The 19,403-nt window shown below is 37.2% G+C and overlaps 1 protein-coding gene across 1 annotated transcript; it reads right to left on the bottom strand.

The window, feature by feature from the left end:
- Positions 1-16,777: 16,777 nt before the first annotated feature.
- Positions 16,778-17,452, bottom strand: LOC141695524 (uncharacterized). Its single transcript, XM_074499763.1, has one exon. It carries the CDS (start codon positions 17,450-17,452, stop codon positions 16,778-16,780), a length of 675 nt encoding a protein of 224 aa, XP_074355864.1.
- Positions 17,453-19,403: the final 1,951 nt, after the last annotated feature.

Genomic DNA, 19,403 nt, shown 5'->3' with positions numbered 1-19,403 from the left:
TTCTGCTGGCTTCCCTCTTTTCTCATCATTCTCGCGGATATCCATATCTTCGATAGGTAAAACCTGCCCCCCAACTCCATCAGCCTTAAGGGAGGCTACCTAACAACTCCTTGTCATCTTTTGATCTCATCTTTCTTCTCCAATCCCATTCCGGGTGGGAAACTTCATCACTGAATGGTAAGAGGAGGGGACTGCCTTGAAAGCATGTATTCCTGTTCTTCCAATGATTGCATTGTAAGTTGATCCAGCCTTTACCACTATAAAGTCCAACATTTGAGTTTCTTGTCTTGGTTCCTGACCTATGGTCATAGGCAACTTAATTATTCCTTCCACGGGGCACTCAACTCCAGCGAAACCATATATTGGCATATCAGTTGGGGTTAATTGAGAATAATTATAACCCATCCTTATAAAGGTATCATGGAGTAAGATGTCCATTGAGGCTCCATTGTCTATAAGGACTCTCTTCATCGGGCTGTTCCCTATTATCGGTGTTATAACTAGAGGATCATCATGAGGAAATTTGACCCCCGCTAAATCAAAATCATCAAATATCATTGTTACTCCTGTCCTAGCCCTCTTCGGGGCTTCTCCGATAATATGCATAACTTCTCTAGTATATGCTGTACTCGAGTTCTTAGATAAACCAGCAACAGTCGATCCTCCAAAGATTGTATTTATCACCGTTCCTCGGGATCGTGGTCCTCCAAAGATTGCGTTTATCACCGTTCCCCTGGGTTGGGGATTTCGCCCCTGATCGTCCTGATCCCTTTTCCGATCATCGAAGTTCCTTCTATTATTATTCATGTCTCCTCCATCTCTAGTACACTTGCTCAACCTTCCTTTTCTAATGAGGAATTCAATTTAATCTTTCATTTGTCTACACTTATTGGTTTCATGTCTAGCATCCTTGTGAAATCTATAATATTTTCTCTTATCTAGCTTAGAAGGATCAACCTTCAAGGGTTTGGGCCAATAAATATCCATATCTCTCTCGATTTCCATTAAGATCTGGCTTCTAGGGGCATTCAACTTAGCATACTCGGTGAAATTTTGTCCAGGTCCTCCCTTCTTTGGGGTTGAATTACCGTCTTTCTCGGTTCTAGGATACTTGTCCTTACATTATATTCTAGATTAGTTTTTCGCTTCTTGCCACCAGCGGGCTCGTTGTTCACCACCGTCTTCCTCATACTCTCTTCCACCTTGATATACTTCTCGGCCCTATCTTGAAGCTATTACATGCTCTCAGGGGGCACTTAGATAGGGACATTTTAAAGAATTCATCCCTTGTTCCCTGCTGCAGTGCTATCATAGCTACCTTTTTATCGAGGTCTGGGACCTTCAAGGCCTCCTTTGTGAAACGGTTCAAATAATCTCTCAAGTACTCCTTTGCTCCTTACACAATGCTCATGAGAGATGCCGAACTTTTTCATGTACTCTTCCACTTATGAATTGCTTGATAAAATCTTGACTTAGATCTCTGAAGGACCCAATAGAATTCGGTGGGAAACGGCGGTACCATCTTTTAGCCATTCCCGAAAGGGTTTACGGAAAGGCCCGTTCACTTCATAGCATCATTCACGGGCTACAACAACAGAGCAATTAGAAAATTTTCTGACATGATTAGCGGGATCTCCAGTACCATCATATGCTTTGATGGTAGGCATCTTAAACTTCCTCGAGTGGGGGCATTCATTATTTCTTCAGTAAATGGTGGAGTTGGATCATCGGGATCTCCTAGGGGCATCAGATCACTTGGGTAGGGTTTTGGGACAACAACCCTTCTTGGTATCAGACCATCCATATCTATTATTGGAGGATGATCTCTCTTCCTTGGAGGAAGTGGGGGTCTTGGGGTCAGGTACGCCTGTAGATCGCGTTTCAGCCTTTGGATCTCAGCTTCGTGAGCCCTGATCCTCTCTTGTACTTTTTGGGGGTTCGCCCCTCGGGTGCTTTTGGGGTGTGGGTTAGCATCAGGCATTGGTTCTTTACTAGCACGCCTCCTTCTCGGAGCTACATCGTCATCCGAAGATTCAGAGTCTCTTTCGGTGTAAGGTCCAGAGAACTCCTCATCCTCCGGAGTAGGAGCCAAGCAGCGTATATAGGGGGTGTCTGCCCTTGTGCTTCACTCCGATTAGCATGTCCACTTCCTCCAACCTCGGGGTATAGTCGCATCCCGTAAGGGGGGTTAGTAGTTACAATAGTTGAAAACTCATACCCAACGGGTCGAAGATTCACAGGTGCGAGTATCTGCTGAAATTGTGAATTCGTCACTTGAGAAGCCGGGGGATTCGTCCCTTGTGGATGAGGCTCAGTTGATCCTATTAGGGTTCCTCCTTGGATGGAGGCGTATGTTGAGTGCGGCGATACCTCCACCACCAACAAAATTGGTTGGGTTATCCTAGTCGGTGTTCCTTCAGGGGCTTTGTTTCTGCTCCGTGTGTTCACCATGGTTGTTGTTATGCTTTCCCACAGACGGCACCAAATGTTATGGATTAAAACTTAGGATATATATACTACTAGGGTTCGTGAGTTTCGAAACTCGATTTGACTGCTCCTGTGTTTCAAGACCCAACCTTCCTTAACAAGATGCCTAAGTACCTTACTGTGTGCCAAAGATCAAGTAAAAAAAATGTAGTTCTAATTTATGGGGTGAGACCCCTTATATAGGCATGAGATGCCTTTGAATTATATTGGGGTTAGGAGACTTGGTGGACAAGTCTCAGATTTAGAGTGGACTTTGGAGTCCTATAATGCATGAAATTAATTCCTTATCCTATGATATTCCTTGGAAGCCAATTTCCAAGGAATTGTATCCTTATTTGGACTTTCGCTATCAGCAGATTTATCCCATATTAATTAATTATGAAATTAATTAATATTCAGGGTTTAAGGCCATTTATAATGGGCTTTATTGTTAGCCAAATCCGGGTATAATTCATGTGATATTAATTACGCAACCATGGTTTATTTCTCTCCCTATCAATTTCTAATATAGCTCATTAAGAAAAATATATATTTTTTTATTTGTGTTGTATAATTTGTATTTAATAAATTAATATAAACAGGGTAGTCAGTGTATGTTTAAAGTGAAATGATTAAACTAATATGTAGAATGTCGTTACTATATTTATAAAGAAAAAACTAAAAATTAACATATATGTTGAATACAAAGTTGATCAAAAATTTTGAATTTTATTTAAATAAACTATATGTACGGGCCTGTTTTATTACCGAGTTCAATACTAACTTACAATTAATTTACTCATTTGAAAAAAATAAAAAATGCATAACTGAAGTCAGAATGACTTGCAATCATAATATACAATAATGTAAAATTTACACTACTGTTAATATAAAAGTTTATTTTAATAAAATGTTAATTTTTGAAATTCAACGTATGTATGTATGAAAATTGTTAGTTTTTTATTTACACTGCTGTTAACAAAGTAAGATTAAGTTATATGTATGTGTGTCATGTAAATTATCGTATGTTACATTTCTTGGTAAATTACGATGGTTTCAATTATTTATATGCTAAATATCTGATTTGTATACATGTATAATCATTATTAACATCTAATGAGACAATTGATTACTTCAATAACATGCATTTATAATTATTCAAAAATTAAAATTATGTAATAAATAACTTCCAATAATTTACATATGGTATTCACATTATCACTAACAAAAAATTCATATATATTTTTAGGCAACCGGGTATCAATCATGGTTGTAACATAAAAATAAATTATATATTGTAAAGACTTATTATTGACATTCATGATTTTTTTCAAGAATTCGAAAGAAAAATTCTAATTATATCCTTATTTAAACCCTTTTAAGTTTTTTCATTACGACTCTAATATATTTTCATATAATAATTTGATAATATTGTATACTATTCTCCTAAAATTAAATATTTTTCAATTCGAAAAAGTTTTATAAATATCAGTTGAACTTGTTAATTTCTTCAAATTATTGAACAATGTATATATATATATTAAATATATATATATATATATATATATTTCTTTAAATAGTATAAAATGCATTGAATCAAATGCTACAATATAGTGTAAATATAACTTTAATTTGAATAATTTAAAATATTTGTATAATATTATATTGATCAATGGATATAGCTTATCTAAAAGAATTCTTTTTAAAAAACTAGTTTTTTAAGTGAAAATGAAAAATAAATCGATTTAATATATTATCATAATTTTAACAAATCTCGTGAGATCTCATATCAAATTTTGAATATTTTAAAAATCGGGACAAGTCCCAAAAAAAATAATGCGCTACCAGGGAAGTTAGTAATTTTAATAAAAATAATCAATTAACTTGATCATATAAAGACCTCATACATATTAATTTATATGAAAATAAGATATTAAAAAATTTCAGATTATTAGTAAGATATTGTCGTCGTGCTTGTAATTTAAATTTACTAAAAGTAAAATGTGACGATATTTTTCGGCCGGGTCATGTAGTCAAATTTCGAGTATATTTTCAATAGTGGGTCATGTTCTGATTTCAAATTCAAAAAAAAAACTAAAATGCATTGACTCGTTATAGTTCGAACTTATCTAAATATGTAATACCAATATAGATTATCTATATATAGGCGATTTTATTTTCAATATTTTCTTTAAAAATTATATATGTACATTTTAATTACTCTTATACTAAAAAAATATGTTAAAAATATATGAGATATATTTTCAAACTAAAAAATGATTAATAAATAAAATAATAATCCATTTATGTACTATTCCTAACTTTATATCTCAAATTCAATTCTTTAAAATTAAATGTACAAATATTCAAGTAAATATTTTTTTTGGGCGGAATTCAAGTAACTATCTTTAAAGTTAAATAAAATATTCATTTAGTAAACTTACATATTATGTGTATGATAAAAATCACATGTGACAATATGGTGTAGTGGTATGAAGTTGTATAAGTGAATGTGGACAGTTTAGTCTTTTCAAATGAGACTTTTTAATCTCAGAATATTATCACCCTGTTATTATATTATATGTAGAAGTGAAAAGTAATATTGATATACACTTTTTACACTAATATATGTATTTTAACAATTTGGGGAATTGTCTAGTTTTGGCAATCTTGGAAGACAATCTCAATCGTACATTCCATTTTCTAGTAGGTCGGTAAAAGTTGTCATGGTAACAAAGATTTGACAATCTATTAACAACCTATTTTTTTGAAACTTAATCAAACTTACATTAAGGAAGTGAAATAATATCCTTCATTATATGAGGTTGAAACTGTTCTGGACAGTGATTGTTCCATATTTGTTCTACTCCATAGGGCACTATTTGTTAGAAATCAAACTCTTTCTGGAAGCATTAAAATAAGTCTAAGATAGACACCATAAAATATGGTAGGCTGCATGTTAAGTTGTCAATAATAACAGGCTGGTATTTGTTTAAAGTCTAAATAAATTAGGTGGGATGGTAGAAATTAGTGTTGCAAAGTATGAAAGCAGTAATGTAAGTTGTTTTATCTGGAGCCTATAAATAAGGCTTTCAGCTAGTTCATTTATGTACCAAGAAAAGAGTTGTAATATACACCAAGAGAAATAAAAGAGAGAAACACAAGAGCTGTTTTCTTCATATGGTATCAGAGCCATAATCCTTAGGTCCCAGATTATCAAATCTTCAAGTTGTTCCGGTGAGTTTCTAGTTCGAAAGTATTGTCTGAAGAAGCTTTGTCAAAATCATGGGAGATTTTACAACTACTATTGAGAAACTCAATCACAATAATTATGGGTCATGGAGTACCCGTATAAAATTTTACTTATTGGGACAAGATTTATGGGATGTTGTAAATGGCAGTGATACAACACCACCCAGGGAGGCCAAAAGCACAGACACAACGTCCGACACCTCAACCTCAACACCGGCACGACCAGATGTTACACCTCAAAGACTAGCTGTTGATCCTGACATTTTAAAGAAATGGAAGGTTAAGGCAGGCAAAGCTATGTACGCTTTAACAGTGGCCGTGGAGGATGAATTTCTACAGCGAATCAAAGACGCTCAAACGCCGAAGGAAGCATGGGACATATTAACAGGAATTTTTGCCAAAAAGAATGATGCAAAATTACAAAGGCTCGAAAATGAGGTTTTGTCAATCTCCCAGCAAAATATGACCGTGAGTCAATATTTCGCAAAGGTAAAGTCTCTCTGTGATGAGATTTCCAAACTAGATCCAGAAAATGGTATTACATCAACCAGGATGAAGAGAATTATCATCCATGGACTAAAGCCGGAGTACAAAAGTATTATCACGGAAACTCGGGGCTGGGCCACCGAGCCAACTTTAGCAGATCTAGAGAATTTGCTAATTAACGAAGAGGATCTAGACAAACCCATGTCTAGTCAACCAACCATCCGTGAAGAGACGGCTCTTTTCACCGACAGGAAAAACGGCCGAGGACGCGGTCGTAGTCGTGGTCGAGGACGAGGACGTGGTTTTGGGAGATTCAATAGTCAAGAAAGAGATGTTCGAGGAAACCAAGATAGAGGTTTCAAGTCAGGGGGAGCTAGAGGAGCTCAAAATAATCGGGGTGGTCAGAACCGGTGGCAACAAAAGGATCATCAAAGTGAGGAATGTTTTAATTGTGGCAAGAAGGGACATTACGCAAGAAATTGTTGGTCGAAGAAAATTGAAGGAAATGTCGCAACATCTTCTAAGAATGAACACGCTGGAGAAGAAGATTGGAACTTCGACACTTCTTTCTTTGTGGAAGAAAAAGACATTGCTGATGCACGAGGAAAAGGCCCAACAGAAGAACATGCACTTACTGATGTATGTAAGCAGTCAGTCGACTACAAGAATGATTGGATCGTTGATTCAGGTTGTTCCAATCATATGACCGGAGATGAGTCAAAATTGTCGAGCATAACAAGGTACTTAGGAGATCGTGTTATCGTAACAGCAGATAACACACAATTGTCAATATCCCATATTGGCAAGACGTAACTTCCACAAAAGTACGGACATGAAGACATACAACTAGAAAATGTTTATCATGTCCCAGGGATGAAGAAGAACCTATTGTCAGTACCCCAACTAACAACTTCAGGAAACTATGTACTATTCGGCCCAGATGATGTGAAGGTGTATAAAGAATTAAAAGTCATAGGTACACCTTTCATAGAAGGACCAAAAATGAAGGCTATCTATGTGATGTCAGCTGAAGAGGCCTATGTAGACAAGGCCAGAAGGAGTGACACAGGTGACTTGTGGCATGCACGACTCGGGCATGTCAACTACAGCAAATTAAAGATTATGATGCAAAAGTCAATGTTGAAGGGACTCCCGCAACTTGAGATTCACCATGATACTGTATGTGCTGGATGTCAATATGGTAAGGCGCATCAATTGCCGTACAAGGAGTCAAAGTTTAGAGCAAAGGAGCCGTTGGAGCTGGTGCACTCAGATGTTCTTGGGAAAATCAAACAACCATCAACTCGTGGTTATCAATATCTGTTAACTTTCATTGATGATTTTTCGAGGTACGTGTGGGTATACTTCTTAAAACATAAAGACGAGGTTTTTGAAAAATTTAGGGAATTCAAGGACACGGTAGAACGCGAGCTCGGGAGAAAAATCAAGTGTCTTCGCACTGATAATGGAGGAGAATATACTTCAAATGAGTTCAATAACTACCTAAAAGAATTCAACATCCGGAGACAACTCACATGTGCAAAAACTCCACAACAGAATGGAGTAGCGGAGAGGAAGAACCGCCATCTAGCAGAGCCGTGTAGAAGTCTTCTACATGCCAAGAATGTTGATACAAGATTTTGGGCAGAATGCATGAAGATGGTGGTCTATATCACTAACAGGTTACCACAACCAAGGTTGGAATTTGTTTCACCATTTCAGAAGGTGCATAATGTAAAACCAACGGTCAATTATTTTCGGGTATTTGGTTGTGTATGTTATGTGTTTATTGCAGATGAAGACCGTAGTAAGTTTGATAAGAAAGCTATCCACTGCATTTTTGTGGGATACGATGAACAGAAGAAAGGTTGGAGATGTTGCGATCCCAATACAAACAAGATATATGTCTCACGAAATGTTGTATTCGATGAGGCATCTTCATGGTGGGCAAATAAAGTGGTGTTACCAGATTCACAAGAGTTAAAAAGTTACAAATCAAGTTGCAGCTAGATACCTCCCAAAATAATGATGATACAGAGGAACCACAATCCCCGACGGATCAATTGGAGGTACGATGAAGTCAAGAAGACCTTGGAGAACAGGTGTACATGAAACACCAGATGAAGTACAGACTAGTCAACCGGAAGAGCAAAAGCCTTCACAACCTCAAGTGCGACGGTCTAATAGAGATAGACGACCAAATCCAAAGTATATAGATGCTGCCTATGCTGAGGTGAAAGAGTTAGCTAACTTTGATGAAGCATCAAAGAGTCCAGAGTGGAGAAAGGCCATGGAAGAAGAGATTTTAGCACTTTAACAAAATCAAACTTGGAATTTAGTGCCAAAACCTGAAGCGGTTAAACCCATATCCTGCAAATGGGTTTACAAGTTAAAGATTCGCCCAGATGGTACGATCGAGCGATACAAGGCTCGATTAGTTGTTCGTGGGTTTGCTCAGAAATATGGCATAGATTATGACGAGACGTTCAGTCCAGTGGCAAAGATTACTACAGTTCGTGTCTTACTAGCCTTAGCCGCAAGTAAGTCATGGAAATTATGGCAGATGGATGTGATACATGGAGAACTTGATCGTGACATTTATATTGATCAACCCCAAGGATTTGTGAATCATGAAAAGTCAGAATACGTGTGCAAGTTCAAGAAGGCATTATATGGCCTGAAGCAGGCACCCAGAGCATGGTACGGAAAGATTGCTGAGTTCCTAGTACAAAGTGGTTATCATCTTGCCCCGACAGATTCGAGCGTGTTCGTGAAATCTCAAGGGGGAAAATTATCAATTGTCCTTGTATATGTAGATGATCTAATCATCACAGGAGATGACAAAGATGAGATTCAACGAACAAGGAAAAACTTATCAGTTCGATTTCAAATGAAGGAGCTTGGTGAGTTGAAACACTTCCTAGGATTGGAGGTTGAAAGAACAGAAACTGGTATATTTCTTGGTCAACAAAAATATGCAAAAGATATCATTCAAAAGTATGGGCTAGCTGAGTGCAAGCCGATCTCTACCCCAATGGAGCCAAATTTAAAGTTGTGTGCCTACGATGGAAAGGACTTGAAGGATACAAAAATGTATAGGCAAATAGTAGGTAGTCTTATCTATCTAACTTTTTCTAGACCAGACATAGCTTTTGTAGTAGGAGTTGTTAGCAGGTTCATGCAGAAACCGAGAAAGACACACCTTGAAGCAGTTAAAAGGATCTTGAGATATGTTAAAGGAACAATTGATTGGGGACTCTTCTACAAGAATGGAGTACAAAGCAAGGTCAGCGGCTACTGTGATGCTGATTATGCAGGAGACCATGACACCAGGAGATCGACTACAGGATATGTATTCAATCTTGGTTCAGGAGCTATATCATGGTGCAGTAAGAGACAACCTACTGTTTCTCTTTCAACCACTGAAGCAGAATATAGAGCAGGAGCGATGGCAGCACAAGAGTGTGCATGGTTGACTCAACTCATGAAGGACTTGAACCAACCAACCGAAGATGGAGTTCCATTACACTGTGACAATTTATCAGCAGTCCGTTTGGCTGAGAATCCGGTCTTTCATGCTAGGACTAAACATGTCGAAGTATATTATCATTTCTTACGGGAAAAAGTACTTAAAGGAGATATTGACATGAAGACAGTCAGGACCGAAGATCAGGTTGCAGATATATTTACGAAGAGCTTATCAGCAACAAAGATTTATGAGTTTCGAAAATCACTTGGAATGGAAAGTCGAGTTTGAGGGGGAGTGTTAGAAATCAAACTCTTTCTGGAAGCATTAAAATAAGTCTAAGATAGACACCATAAAATATGGTAGGCTGCATGTTAAGTTGTCAATAATAACAGGCTGGTATTTGTTCAAAGTCTAAATAAATTAGGTGGGATGGTAGAAATTAGTGTTGCAAAGTATGAAAGCAGTAATGTAAGTTGTTTTATCTGGAGCCTATAAATAAGGCTTCCAACTAGTTCATTTATGTACCAAGAAAAGAGTTGTAATATACACCAAGAGAAATAAAAGAGAGAAACACAAGAGCTGTTTTCTTCACTATTTTGGCTAATTGGTGAGCAACTACATTTCCTTCTCTCTTCACATGAGACCGGCTTATAGAAGCAAAGGAACTGTTTAGGGAAATAACGTCTTCGAGGACAGAATCAATATCGGAGAAATATATAAACCTCATTCGAGAGTATAGAGATTAGCACCTGCGAGTCAGATTTAACAATGATTTTTGAAAGCCACGTTAATACCTAAGCCGAATGGTCATCATGATAGCCTAGCCTTCAGCATTTTCAACTTGCCACCAAGCTCGAGCTCACCTTGTAGCTGCAAAGAGAACTCCGCCTTCATTATCTCTAGCCACAACTCCAAGACCCACCCACCCTGATTCTGTCTTTGAGGCATCAGCATTTAATTTAATGACACCCAAAGGTGGTGCAACCCTTTTATTTTGACTTAAAGACACTGATCTAGTAGGAGAATTGTAAATACAGTTTGCATAGTTCTCAAACTCTTCTACCATTCTGATTGAACGAGCTAATAAGATGGTATCAGGTATTTCTTTATTATCAAATAGCTTGATGTTCCTTTCGGTCCAAATTATCCACGCAAGAAATAGAGTCAGCTGTTTTTTCTTCACCTCTATATTCTTCCAACTGATGATTAAATCACAAATTGAACCTGTGTCACCCATAGCTCTTTTACACGAGGGCACCTAAAGAGTGTGTGAAAATCTGTTTCCTTCACGCCTAGACACCATGGGCAGCTTGCATCCTCCAGCATGTGGTGAGATTTAAGTAAGCCTCTTGTTGGAAGTGTAACAGTACATAACCGCCAGAGGAAGTGACGAACTTTTGGTGAGACTTCCATTTTCCAGATCGCAACCCAAGCTTGATGAAGAGAGTCAAAATTAAAACCTTTACCTAACATGTATGCAGTCTTAGTGGTGTAACATTCATCATTTAAAAAAGCCCATCGAATTTGATCCCTTGGGACTCTCTCACTTAAAGAAATGGAAAGGATGCATCTCTGGTCTCTCTCATTAAAGTTATTGGTGATCAACTCAATATTCCAATCAGCCTTATTAGCATCTACCAGATCATTAACAATTTTAAAGTTCTCATTTTCCTCACTAGTGATGAACATTCTTGTATCATCCATAACCCACTGATTGTTCCACACATTAACTCTAATTTCGGTCCCGATGCGCCAAATTATACCCTCTTTGAGTAGAGCTTTTGCACTTCAGATACTTTTCCAGGGGTAACTACTCGGATGGCCCAAGGTAGATTTCAGAAATGAACAATTAGGATAGCACTTAGCCTTTATAACTCTAGCCAATAACGAGTCTTCTTTTTGGATCAATTGCCATGCTTTTTTACCTAATAGGACATCATTAAACACAGCGAGATCCTTGAAACCCATACCACCCATAAATTTTGAAGTGCACATCACTTTCCAAGTCTTCCAGTGAACTTTGCGTTGAGTGTCCTTGCTTCCCCAGAAGAACCGAGCCATTGCTGATTCGATATTATAAATAATGGTTATGGGAAATTTATAAATGCCCATCAGGTAAGTTGGGATTGCCTGTACCACGGCTTTTAGCAAAACCTCTTTGCCAGCTCTCGCGAGTAATTTCTCCTTCCAATTTTATAACTTTTTCCAAATTCTATCCAAAAAATCTTTATAAACAACTTTCTTTGATCTTCCTGCAACTGTAGGGATCCCCGAATATTTCTCATGTGTGTCTACGTGCTTCATTTGAAGAGTATTAATCAGCTCTTCCTTCGCATATCATCCACTCCTTTTCTGAAAGAGACTTCCGACTTTTCATAATTTATTTTTTGCCCCGATGCTGCTTGGTATTTGTTGAGAATATATATCAACAAGAATGGAACATTCTTGTCAGTTAGCTCTAGAAAACAGTGGGCTATCATCTGCAAAGACAAGGTGTGTAATCTCTGGCCCACTCCGACTTGCTTTGGCACCATGAAGTTTTATTTCCATAACTTTATTCTGAATCATATAAGAGAAATCACCTGCTACCGGTAGAAGTAAATAGGGTGACAAGGAGTCCCCCTGGCGCAATCCACGACCAGGAGCCACCTGTCCACACGTTCTACCATTTATAATAAAAGAATACCGAACAGAGCTAACACAATCCATAACTAGATTCACCCATCTGCCGTCGAAGCCCGTAGACAACATAAGCAAATTCTCTTTGCTCATGTCTAACTTCATAGCAATCGTTGGCCTTTTACCTTTCGTCCTCTTCTTCATGGAATGGAATAAGTCCAAAGCTATCAGCGCACAGTCGGTAATTAATTTCCCGGGGACAAATGCACTTTGCTTTTCTGTCACTGCTCCTGGTAAAATGAATTTAAGACGCAAAACAATCACCTTGGACACTAATTTGTACAAGACATTGCACAAGCTAATCGGCCAAAACACTGAAACTCTTGTGGGATTCTTCACTTTTGAAATTAAAGCAATGTTTGTTTTATTAACACAACTTGTTGAGACGGTTCCCTGTAGAATATTATTAACACATGCATATACATTATCTCCGATGATGTGCCAAAAGCGCCGATAAAATACTGCGTACATGCCGTCAGGTTCCGGGGCTTTACATGGATGCATTTGCTGGAGCCTGGAGGGCTTTATGAATTTCCTCCTTTGAATAAGGTGGCGACATAATTGAGTTCATTGTTGCTGTGATTGACCTCTTCACATGCTGCATGCTGGAGAAGTGAACAATTGCTTATAGTAATCTTCTGCTATTTCTTCCACGTTCTCATCTTCCTGTTGTCAAATGTCGATGTTGTCCAGTAAGCTATTTATAGTATTCATTGTCTTGTGCTGAGAGGCTTTATTGTTGGAAGAAAGGATCTCACTCAAACTCACACAAGACAATTTAGGAGAAGAAATGTATTACTTGAAAAATTATTTGATTACAATTGACTTGGTATAAGGTTTTATATAGGACTCCATAGAAAGATCTAGATAACTCTTAGATTCCAATAGACATCACTTGACCAAGATACATGTATCTAGAGATTACATGTACCTACACCAATATATTGAACATAGAAAAATACTAATACATGTACCAAGATTATTCTAAAGACTTCCATACAATTCTATTATTTTAATAGTCAAAAATATATTATTTATTTTTAACACCCCCCTTAATTTTGACTATCCCAAGTAGACTTCGGAATTTGTTGAAGGCGTCACTTTTGAGAGACTTTGTAAATATGTCACTAATTTGATCTCGGGACTTCACATAATTCAACTCCACTTCACGCCTTTCGATGCATTCCCGAATAAAGTGATATTTTGTATCAATGTGCTTGCTCCGTTCATGAAACACCGGATTTTTGGCCAAAGCTATTGCCGACTTGTTATCAACCAATACTTCCGTGGACTCATTTTGTGGCATGTGGAGCTCTTCCAAAACTCTCCTTAGCCATATAGCTTGACAAACACAAGAACACGCCGCCACATACTCCGCCTCACAAGTGGACAGTGTAACGATGGATTGTTTCTTTGAACTCCATGAAAAAGATGTGTCACCAATAAAGAATACATATCCGGTGGTACTCTTTCGATCATCAATGTCACCGGCCCAATCATTATCACAATAACCAACAAGTTTGAACTCATTTGAGTAATGATACAACAATCCATAATCCATTGTGCCTTTGAGATAACGAAGAATTCTCTTGGCCGCCTTCATGTGTGTTGTTGTTGGAGCCTCGATATAGCGACTAATAAGTCCAACACTATAGAGTTTGTCGGGCCTCGTGCATGTCAAATATCTCAAACTTCCCACAAGACTTTTGAAATATGTAGGATCCACCTTCTCACATTCTTCAAATTTCGACAACTTCGTTCCACATTCAATGGGGGTGCTTACGGCTTGACAATTTTCCATCTTGAATTTCTTCAAAATCTCCCTTGTATAGCTTCCTTGTGATATTAGTATGCCATCATCCATTTGCTTTACTTCAATGCCAAGATAATATGACATAAGCCCAATATCGGTCATCTCAAATTCTTTTATCATGTCTTGTTTTGAATTTCTCAAACATACTTGGACTATTTTCCGTGAATATTAAATCATCCACATACAAGCACGCAAGAAGAAATTCTCCATTTTTAGCAACCTTGGCATATAGAGCATGTTCATGAGGACACTTGTAAAATCCTTGAGCTTGAAAGTATTTGTCAAGTCTACTATTCCAAGCCCTCGGCGCTTGTTTCAATCCGTACAAGGCCTTCTTTAACTTTAACACTTTTCCTTCTTGTCCTTTTACGATGTATCCCAATGGTTGCTTCACATACACGGTTTCTTCAAGAACACCATTCAAGAAAGCGGACTTCACATCCATTTGATGAATTTTCCATCCATTTTGAGCCGTTAATGAGATGATTAGCCTTATAGTCTCCATTCTTGCAACCGGGGCAAAAACTTCATCATAATCAACTCCATGTCTTTGATTGTAGCCTTTGGCCACCAATCTTGCCTTATATTTTTCCACCTTACCTTGGGCATTCTTCTTCACCTTATAAATCCACTTTACACCAATAGCTTTTTGTCCTTTTGGAAGTGTTGCTAACTCTCATGTGTCATTCTTCTTTATAGACTCAATCTCGTCGTCCATTGCTTTCTTCCACCTTTCATCATGCATGGCTTTTTTGAAGCTTGTTGGTTCGGTTTCCGCTAGAAGACAAAGAAGTGTTAAGTCGGAAATAGCGGGAACCTCTTCCGTTTCATCGTATATTTCACCAAGACTTCTATAACGTCTTGGTGGTGTCTTTTCATCATCACTTGAAGAAGATAAAGGAGTTTGTCCATCACTTGTTGCTCGTGGTGATGTGGGAGGAGTGATATTTTCTTCACTTTCTTCATCAACAAATGGGAAGAAATTATAATCTTCTTGTGTGTTGCTCCAATCCCATGAGCTCTCTTCGCCAAATACAATATCTCGACTAATAACAATCTTTCCATTAATGGGGTTGTAAAGTTTGTATCCCTTTGCTCTTGCATCATAGCCAACAAACACATACTTTTCACTCTTGTAATCCAACTTTGTTCTTAGCTCATCATCGACGTGTGCATAAGCTATGCTTCCAAAAACTCTTAAGTGAGCAATAGATGGTCTCTTTTCTTTCCATGCTTGTTGCGGAGTTATGTCTTTAACACTTCTCGTGGGACATATATTTGACAAGTAGACGGCACAATCTACCGCTTCGGCCCAAAATTGCTTAGGCATATTCTTGCTCTTTAGCATGCTTCGAGTCATGTTAAGAATGCTCCTATTTTTTCTTTCGGCGACTCCATTTTGTTGCGGTGATCTTGAACCGTTACGGGTCATCTAATACCATGAGCTTCACAAAATTTCAAGAACTCCTTTGAATTGAATTCACCTCCTCGATCCGAAAGAATGGCTTTTATTTGATACTTGGCCTCTTTTTCAACTTGGGCTTTGAACTTTTTGAAGCATTCAAAAACTTGAGACTTCTCTTTGAGAAAGTACACCCATGTCTTGCGGTTAAAATCATCAATGAATAACAAGAAATAGCGATTCTTACTAAAAGATGGAGGATTAAAAGGCCCACATACATCGGAGTGAATGAGTTCAAGTGGCTCCTTTGCTCTTGACATAGATTCCTTTGGAAAGCTCTTTCTTGATTGTTTTTCGAAAAGACATCCTTCACAAATTTGGTTTGGATGGTTGATGTGAGGTAATCCATTCATCATATGCTTCTTTGATAGTGAATTTAGTCCATCAAAGTTCAAGTGCCCAAACCTAAGATGCCAAAGCCAAGAAGAATCTCCAACACAAGCCTTAAGACATTTTGCAACATCTTTTTGAATTTTGAGAATAAACATACGATTCTTGGTCATAGGCACCTTTGCAATTAAATTATCATTAGAATCTCTCAAATTGAGAAATCCATCTTTCATGGTGATGGTATAGCCTTTCTCCATTAGTTGCCCCAAACTCAAGATATTATTTTTCATGCTAGGCACATAATAAACACATGAAATAAAATTATGATCTCCATTTTTCAAGTGAATTAAGATGTTACCTTTGCCTTTGATGGGCACTCCCGAAGAGTCTCCAAAAGTGACTTTTCCATTCACTTTCTCATCAAGATCCACGAACAAATTTTTATTGCCACACATATGATAACTTGCCCCGCTATCAAGATACCACAAATTATCTTCACAATTTACTTCTCCTTTATACGCTAGAAGCAAAGTGGGCTCATCAACAATGCCTTTATCTTCAACAAAATTAGCTTTCTCCTCCACTTGATTTTTTGAAGCGTGACACTCGGAAGCATAGTGACCAAATTTTTGACAATTATAGCATTTAACATTTGACTTGCCATACCTTGGTGTAACTCTTCCTCTTCCACGGCCTCTTGAATTTCTTGTCTCGTACAATCTTTCATACTTTTGACTTTCCTCTCTTTGTTGGCCACGACCTCTTCCTTGTCCATATAGAAATCCTCTTCCACGTCCTTGTCCAAGACCTCTTTGGCTCCTCATATACCTTCATTATTATCATTAAAAGATAACTTTGATTGTAAGGCTTGTTCAATTGGCTCATTCTTTAACATTTTTTCTTCATGGGCTTGTAATGATCCCATCGGCTTATCAATAGTCATTTCATCTATATCTTTAGCCTCCTCAATTTCCACAACTTTGTAATCAAATTTAGAGTCAAGTGAACGAAGAACTTTTTCAATAACATGAACATCACTTACCTCTTCTCCATTGCTTTTCATTTGATTGACAACGGTCAAGACCCTTGAAAAATATTCCGAGATTGATTCGGATTCCTTCATTCGCAAAGCCTCAAACTCGCCACGAAGTGTTTTTAGCCGAACTCTCTTTACTTTAGCATCGCCACTAAAAGAAGATTTGAGAGTATCCCAAACTTTCTTTGACGTTGTTGCGGAAGCCACTTTTTGTAACATGGAATCATCCAAACATTGATGAATGATCATGATCGCCTTTTGATCCTTTTTTCTTTGGGCTTGAAGTTGATCTTTTTGAACTTGATTCAAATTTGCTTCATTTTCGGGCACCTCCAATCCTTTCTCCATAATTTCCCACACATCATTTGCTCCAGGGATCGCCTTCATACGAATGTACCAATTCTCATAATTATCTTTGGTGAACTTTGACATTTTCCATTGAGACATTCCATTTGCCATGATCTCCTTCTTCTTTACACCACACAAGCCTTCTTTGAAGATAAGTAGAAGTAGAACCTTTGGCTCTGATACCACTTTGTTGGAAGAAAAGATATCACTCAAACTCACACAAGACAATTTAGGAGAAGAAATGTATTACTTGAAAATTTACTTGATTACAAATGACTTGGTACAAGGCTTTATATAGGACTCCATAGAAAGATCTAGATAACTCTTAGACTCCAATAGACATCACTTGACCAAGATACATGTATCTAGAGATTACATGTACCTACACCAATACATTGAACATAGAAAAATACTAATACATGTACCAAGATTATTCTAGAGACTCCCACACAATTCTATTATTTTAATAGTCAAAAATATATTATTTATTTTTAACATTTATGATGAAAATACCTTGTATTACGATCTCCATCCCGCACTTCAAGCCACTCTTGACCTGACATACCAATAAGCCTCGTGTTTACTATGCAATTCATCTAGCTTATTTTCAATCTCCGCACATTTTTTACAACTCGCCTTTGTAACCAGTAGTTGTCGAACCATTCTCAACTCATTTTCAGACTCTTTGATGTTCTTCCCAGGTCCTCAAATTTGTCCATTCCTGCTCCAAATGGTAAGATTGCTGGCGACTGAATTTATCTTTTCCACAATGTTCGTGCCTCTTAATGAGTCTCACATATTCTTAACCACTATTTCACATGAATCATCTGAGAGCCATGTTGTTTCAAACTTAACAACCTTTATGAACTTTATTGAAGCATTAATTAAATTATTGAGTAAAATGCACAATATGTATCTCAAGTTTCCACTTTATGCAGAGTGTGTACCTGAACTTTTTAATATGCAATTTGTGTACTCATAATTTCATAAATGCTGTATTTTATATACTTTCCTTAACTTCCGTTAGTTGCTTGTTAACTCAACAAGGGTATAGTAGTAAAATTCAGAACATTCTTGATCTTTTTACATTAAATTAAAATAAAAAATTAAGTTAACTAAAATTTATAAGAGAACTTTATTTCGTCCTATAATTTAAATTTTAATGTGTAATTTTGAAATTTTGATATGTAATTTTTGGCATATATTTTCTCTTTTTTCAAAATTGTTTACTTACGTGTATAATGAAGAAATTTGAGTATATCCATAATTTTTTTTAATGAATAAAAATTGAAGGAATAATATTTTTGTTTAAAAAATAATATTTTCAATAATATTTTGAACCCCTAAAATATACACATTAAAGGAATAATATACCCCTAAATTTTTTTAACTATATTTTAACCCCTAAAATATTACACATTAAAATATTATTCCTTCAAAAATATTTCAATAATATTTTTGTTTAAAACTAGAGTGTGTTAGGGGTTTGTGAGCTTCGAGCTTTAATGGTTGCTCTCGTCTTTGGGACTATTTGTCCTTGCAAGATGTCTATGTATCTCTGTGTGGTAGAGAATCAAGCCAAAAACGTAGTTCTAGGTTGAGGAGTAGATCCCTTTATATAGAAGTGAGTCTAAGGTTAGACTTGTGTTGGGAGACTTGGTGGACAAGTCTCCAACTTAGATGCTGATTAGGAGTCCTATAAGCGAAGGAACTCCAGAACCTTCTGTGTAGGACTTTGAGTCCGTTTAGGACACGTGTCTCTGCTCTTCTAGCGGTATTGGGCCTAGTCCATGAACAACTTGTGTTCGTGGACCTTGACGACCTCTACTGGTGGGCCTTGTCTACATGGGTCGTCTTGAGTCTGCTACGAGCTCGGAACAAACTGGTATGTACTGGACTTCAGACAAGAAGCCCAAGTGTAATTAATACAACATTTAATGTGTATTTAGGATGTATTTTTTATCCATATCATTTGCCCCCAACTTCCGGGAATATTGCTCGAGTTTTCGTGGAAGTTATAATGGTCTTTTCACGACTCGGGGTTTGGCCTTTCTCGGGTATC

Source organism: Apium graveolens, chromosome 11 (genome assembly GCF_009905375.1).
Source record: "Apium graveolens cultivar Ventura chromosome 11, ASM990537v1, whole genome shotgun sequence".
Lineage (NCBI taxonomy): Eukaryota > Viridiplantae > Streptophyta > Magnoliopsida > Apiales > Apiaceae > Apium > Apium graveolens.
This window is presented reverse-complemented; position numbering and strand designations above follow the sequence as displayed.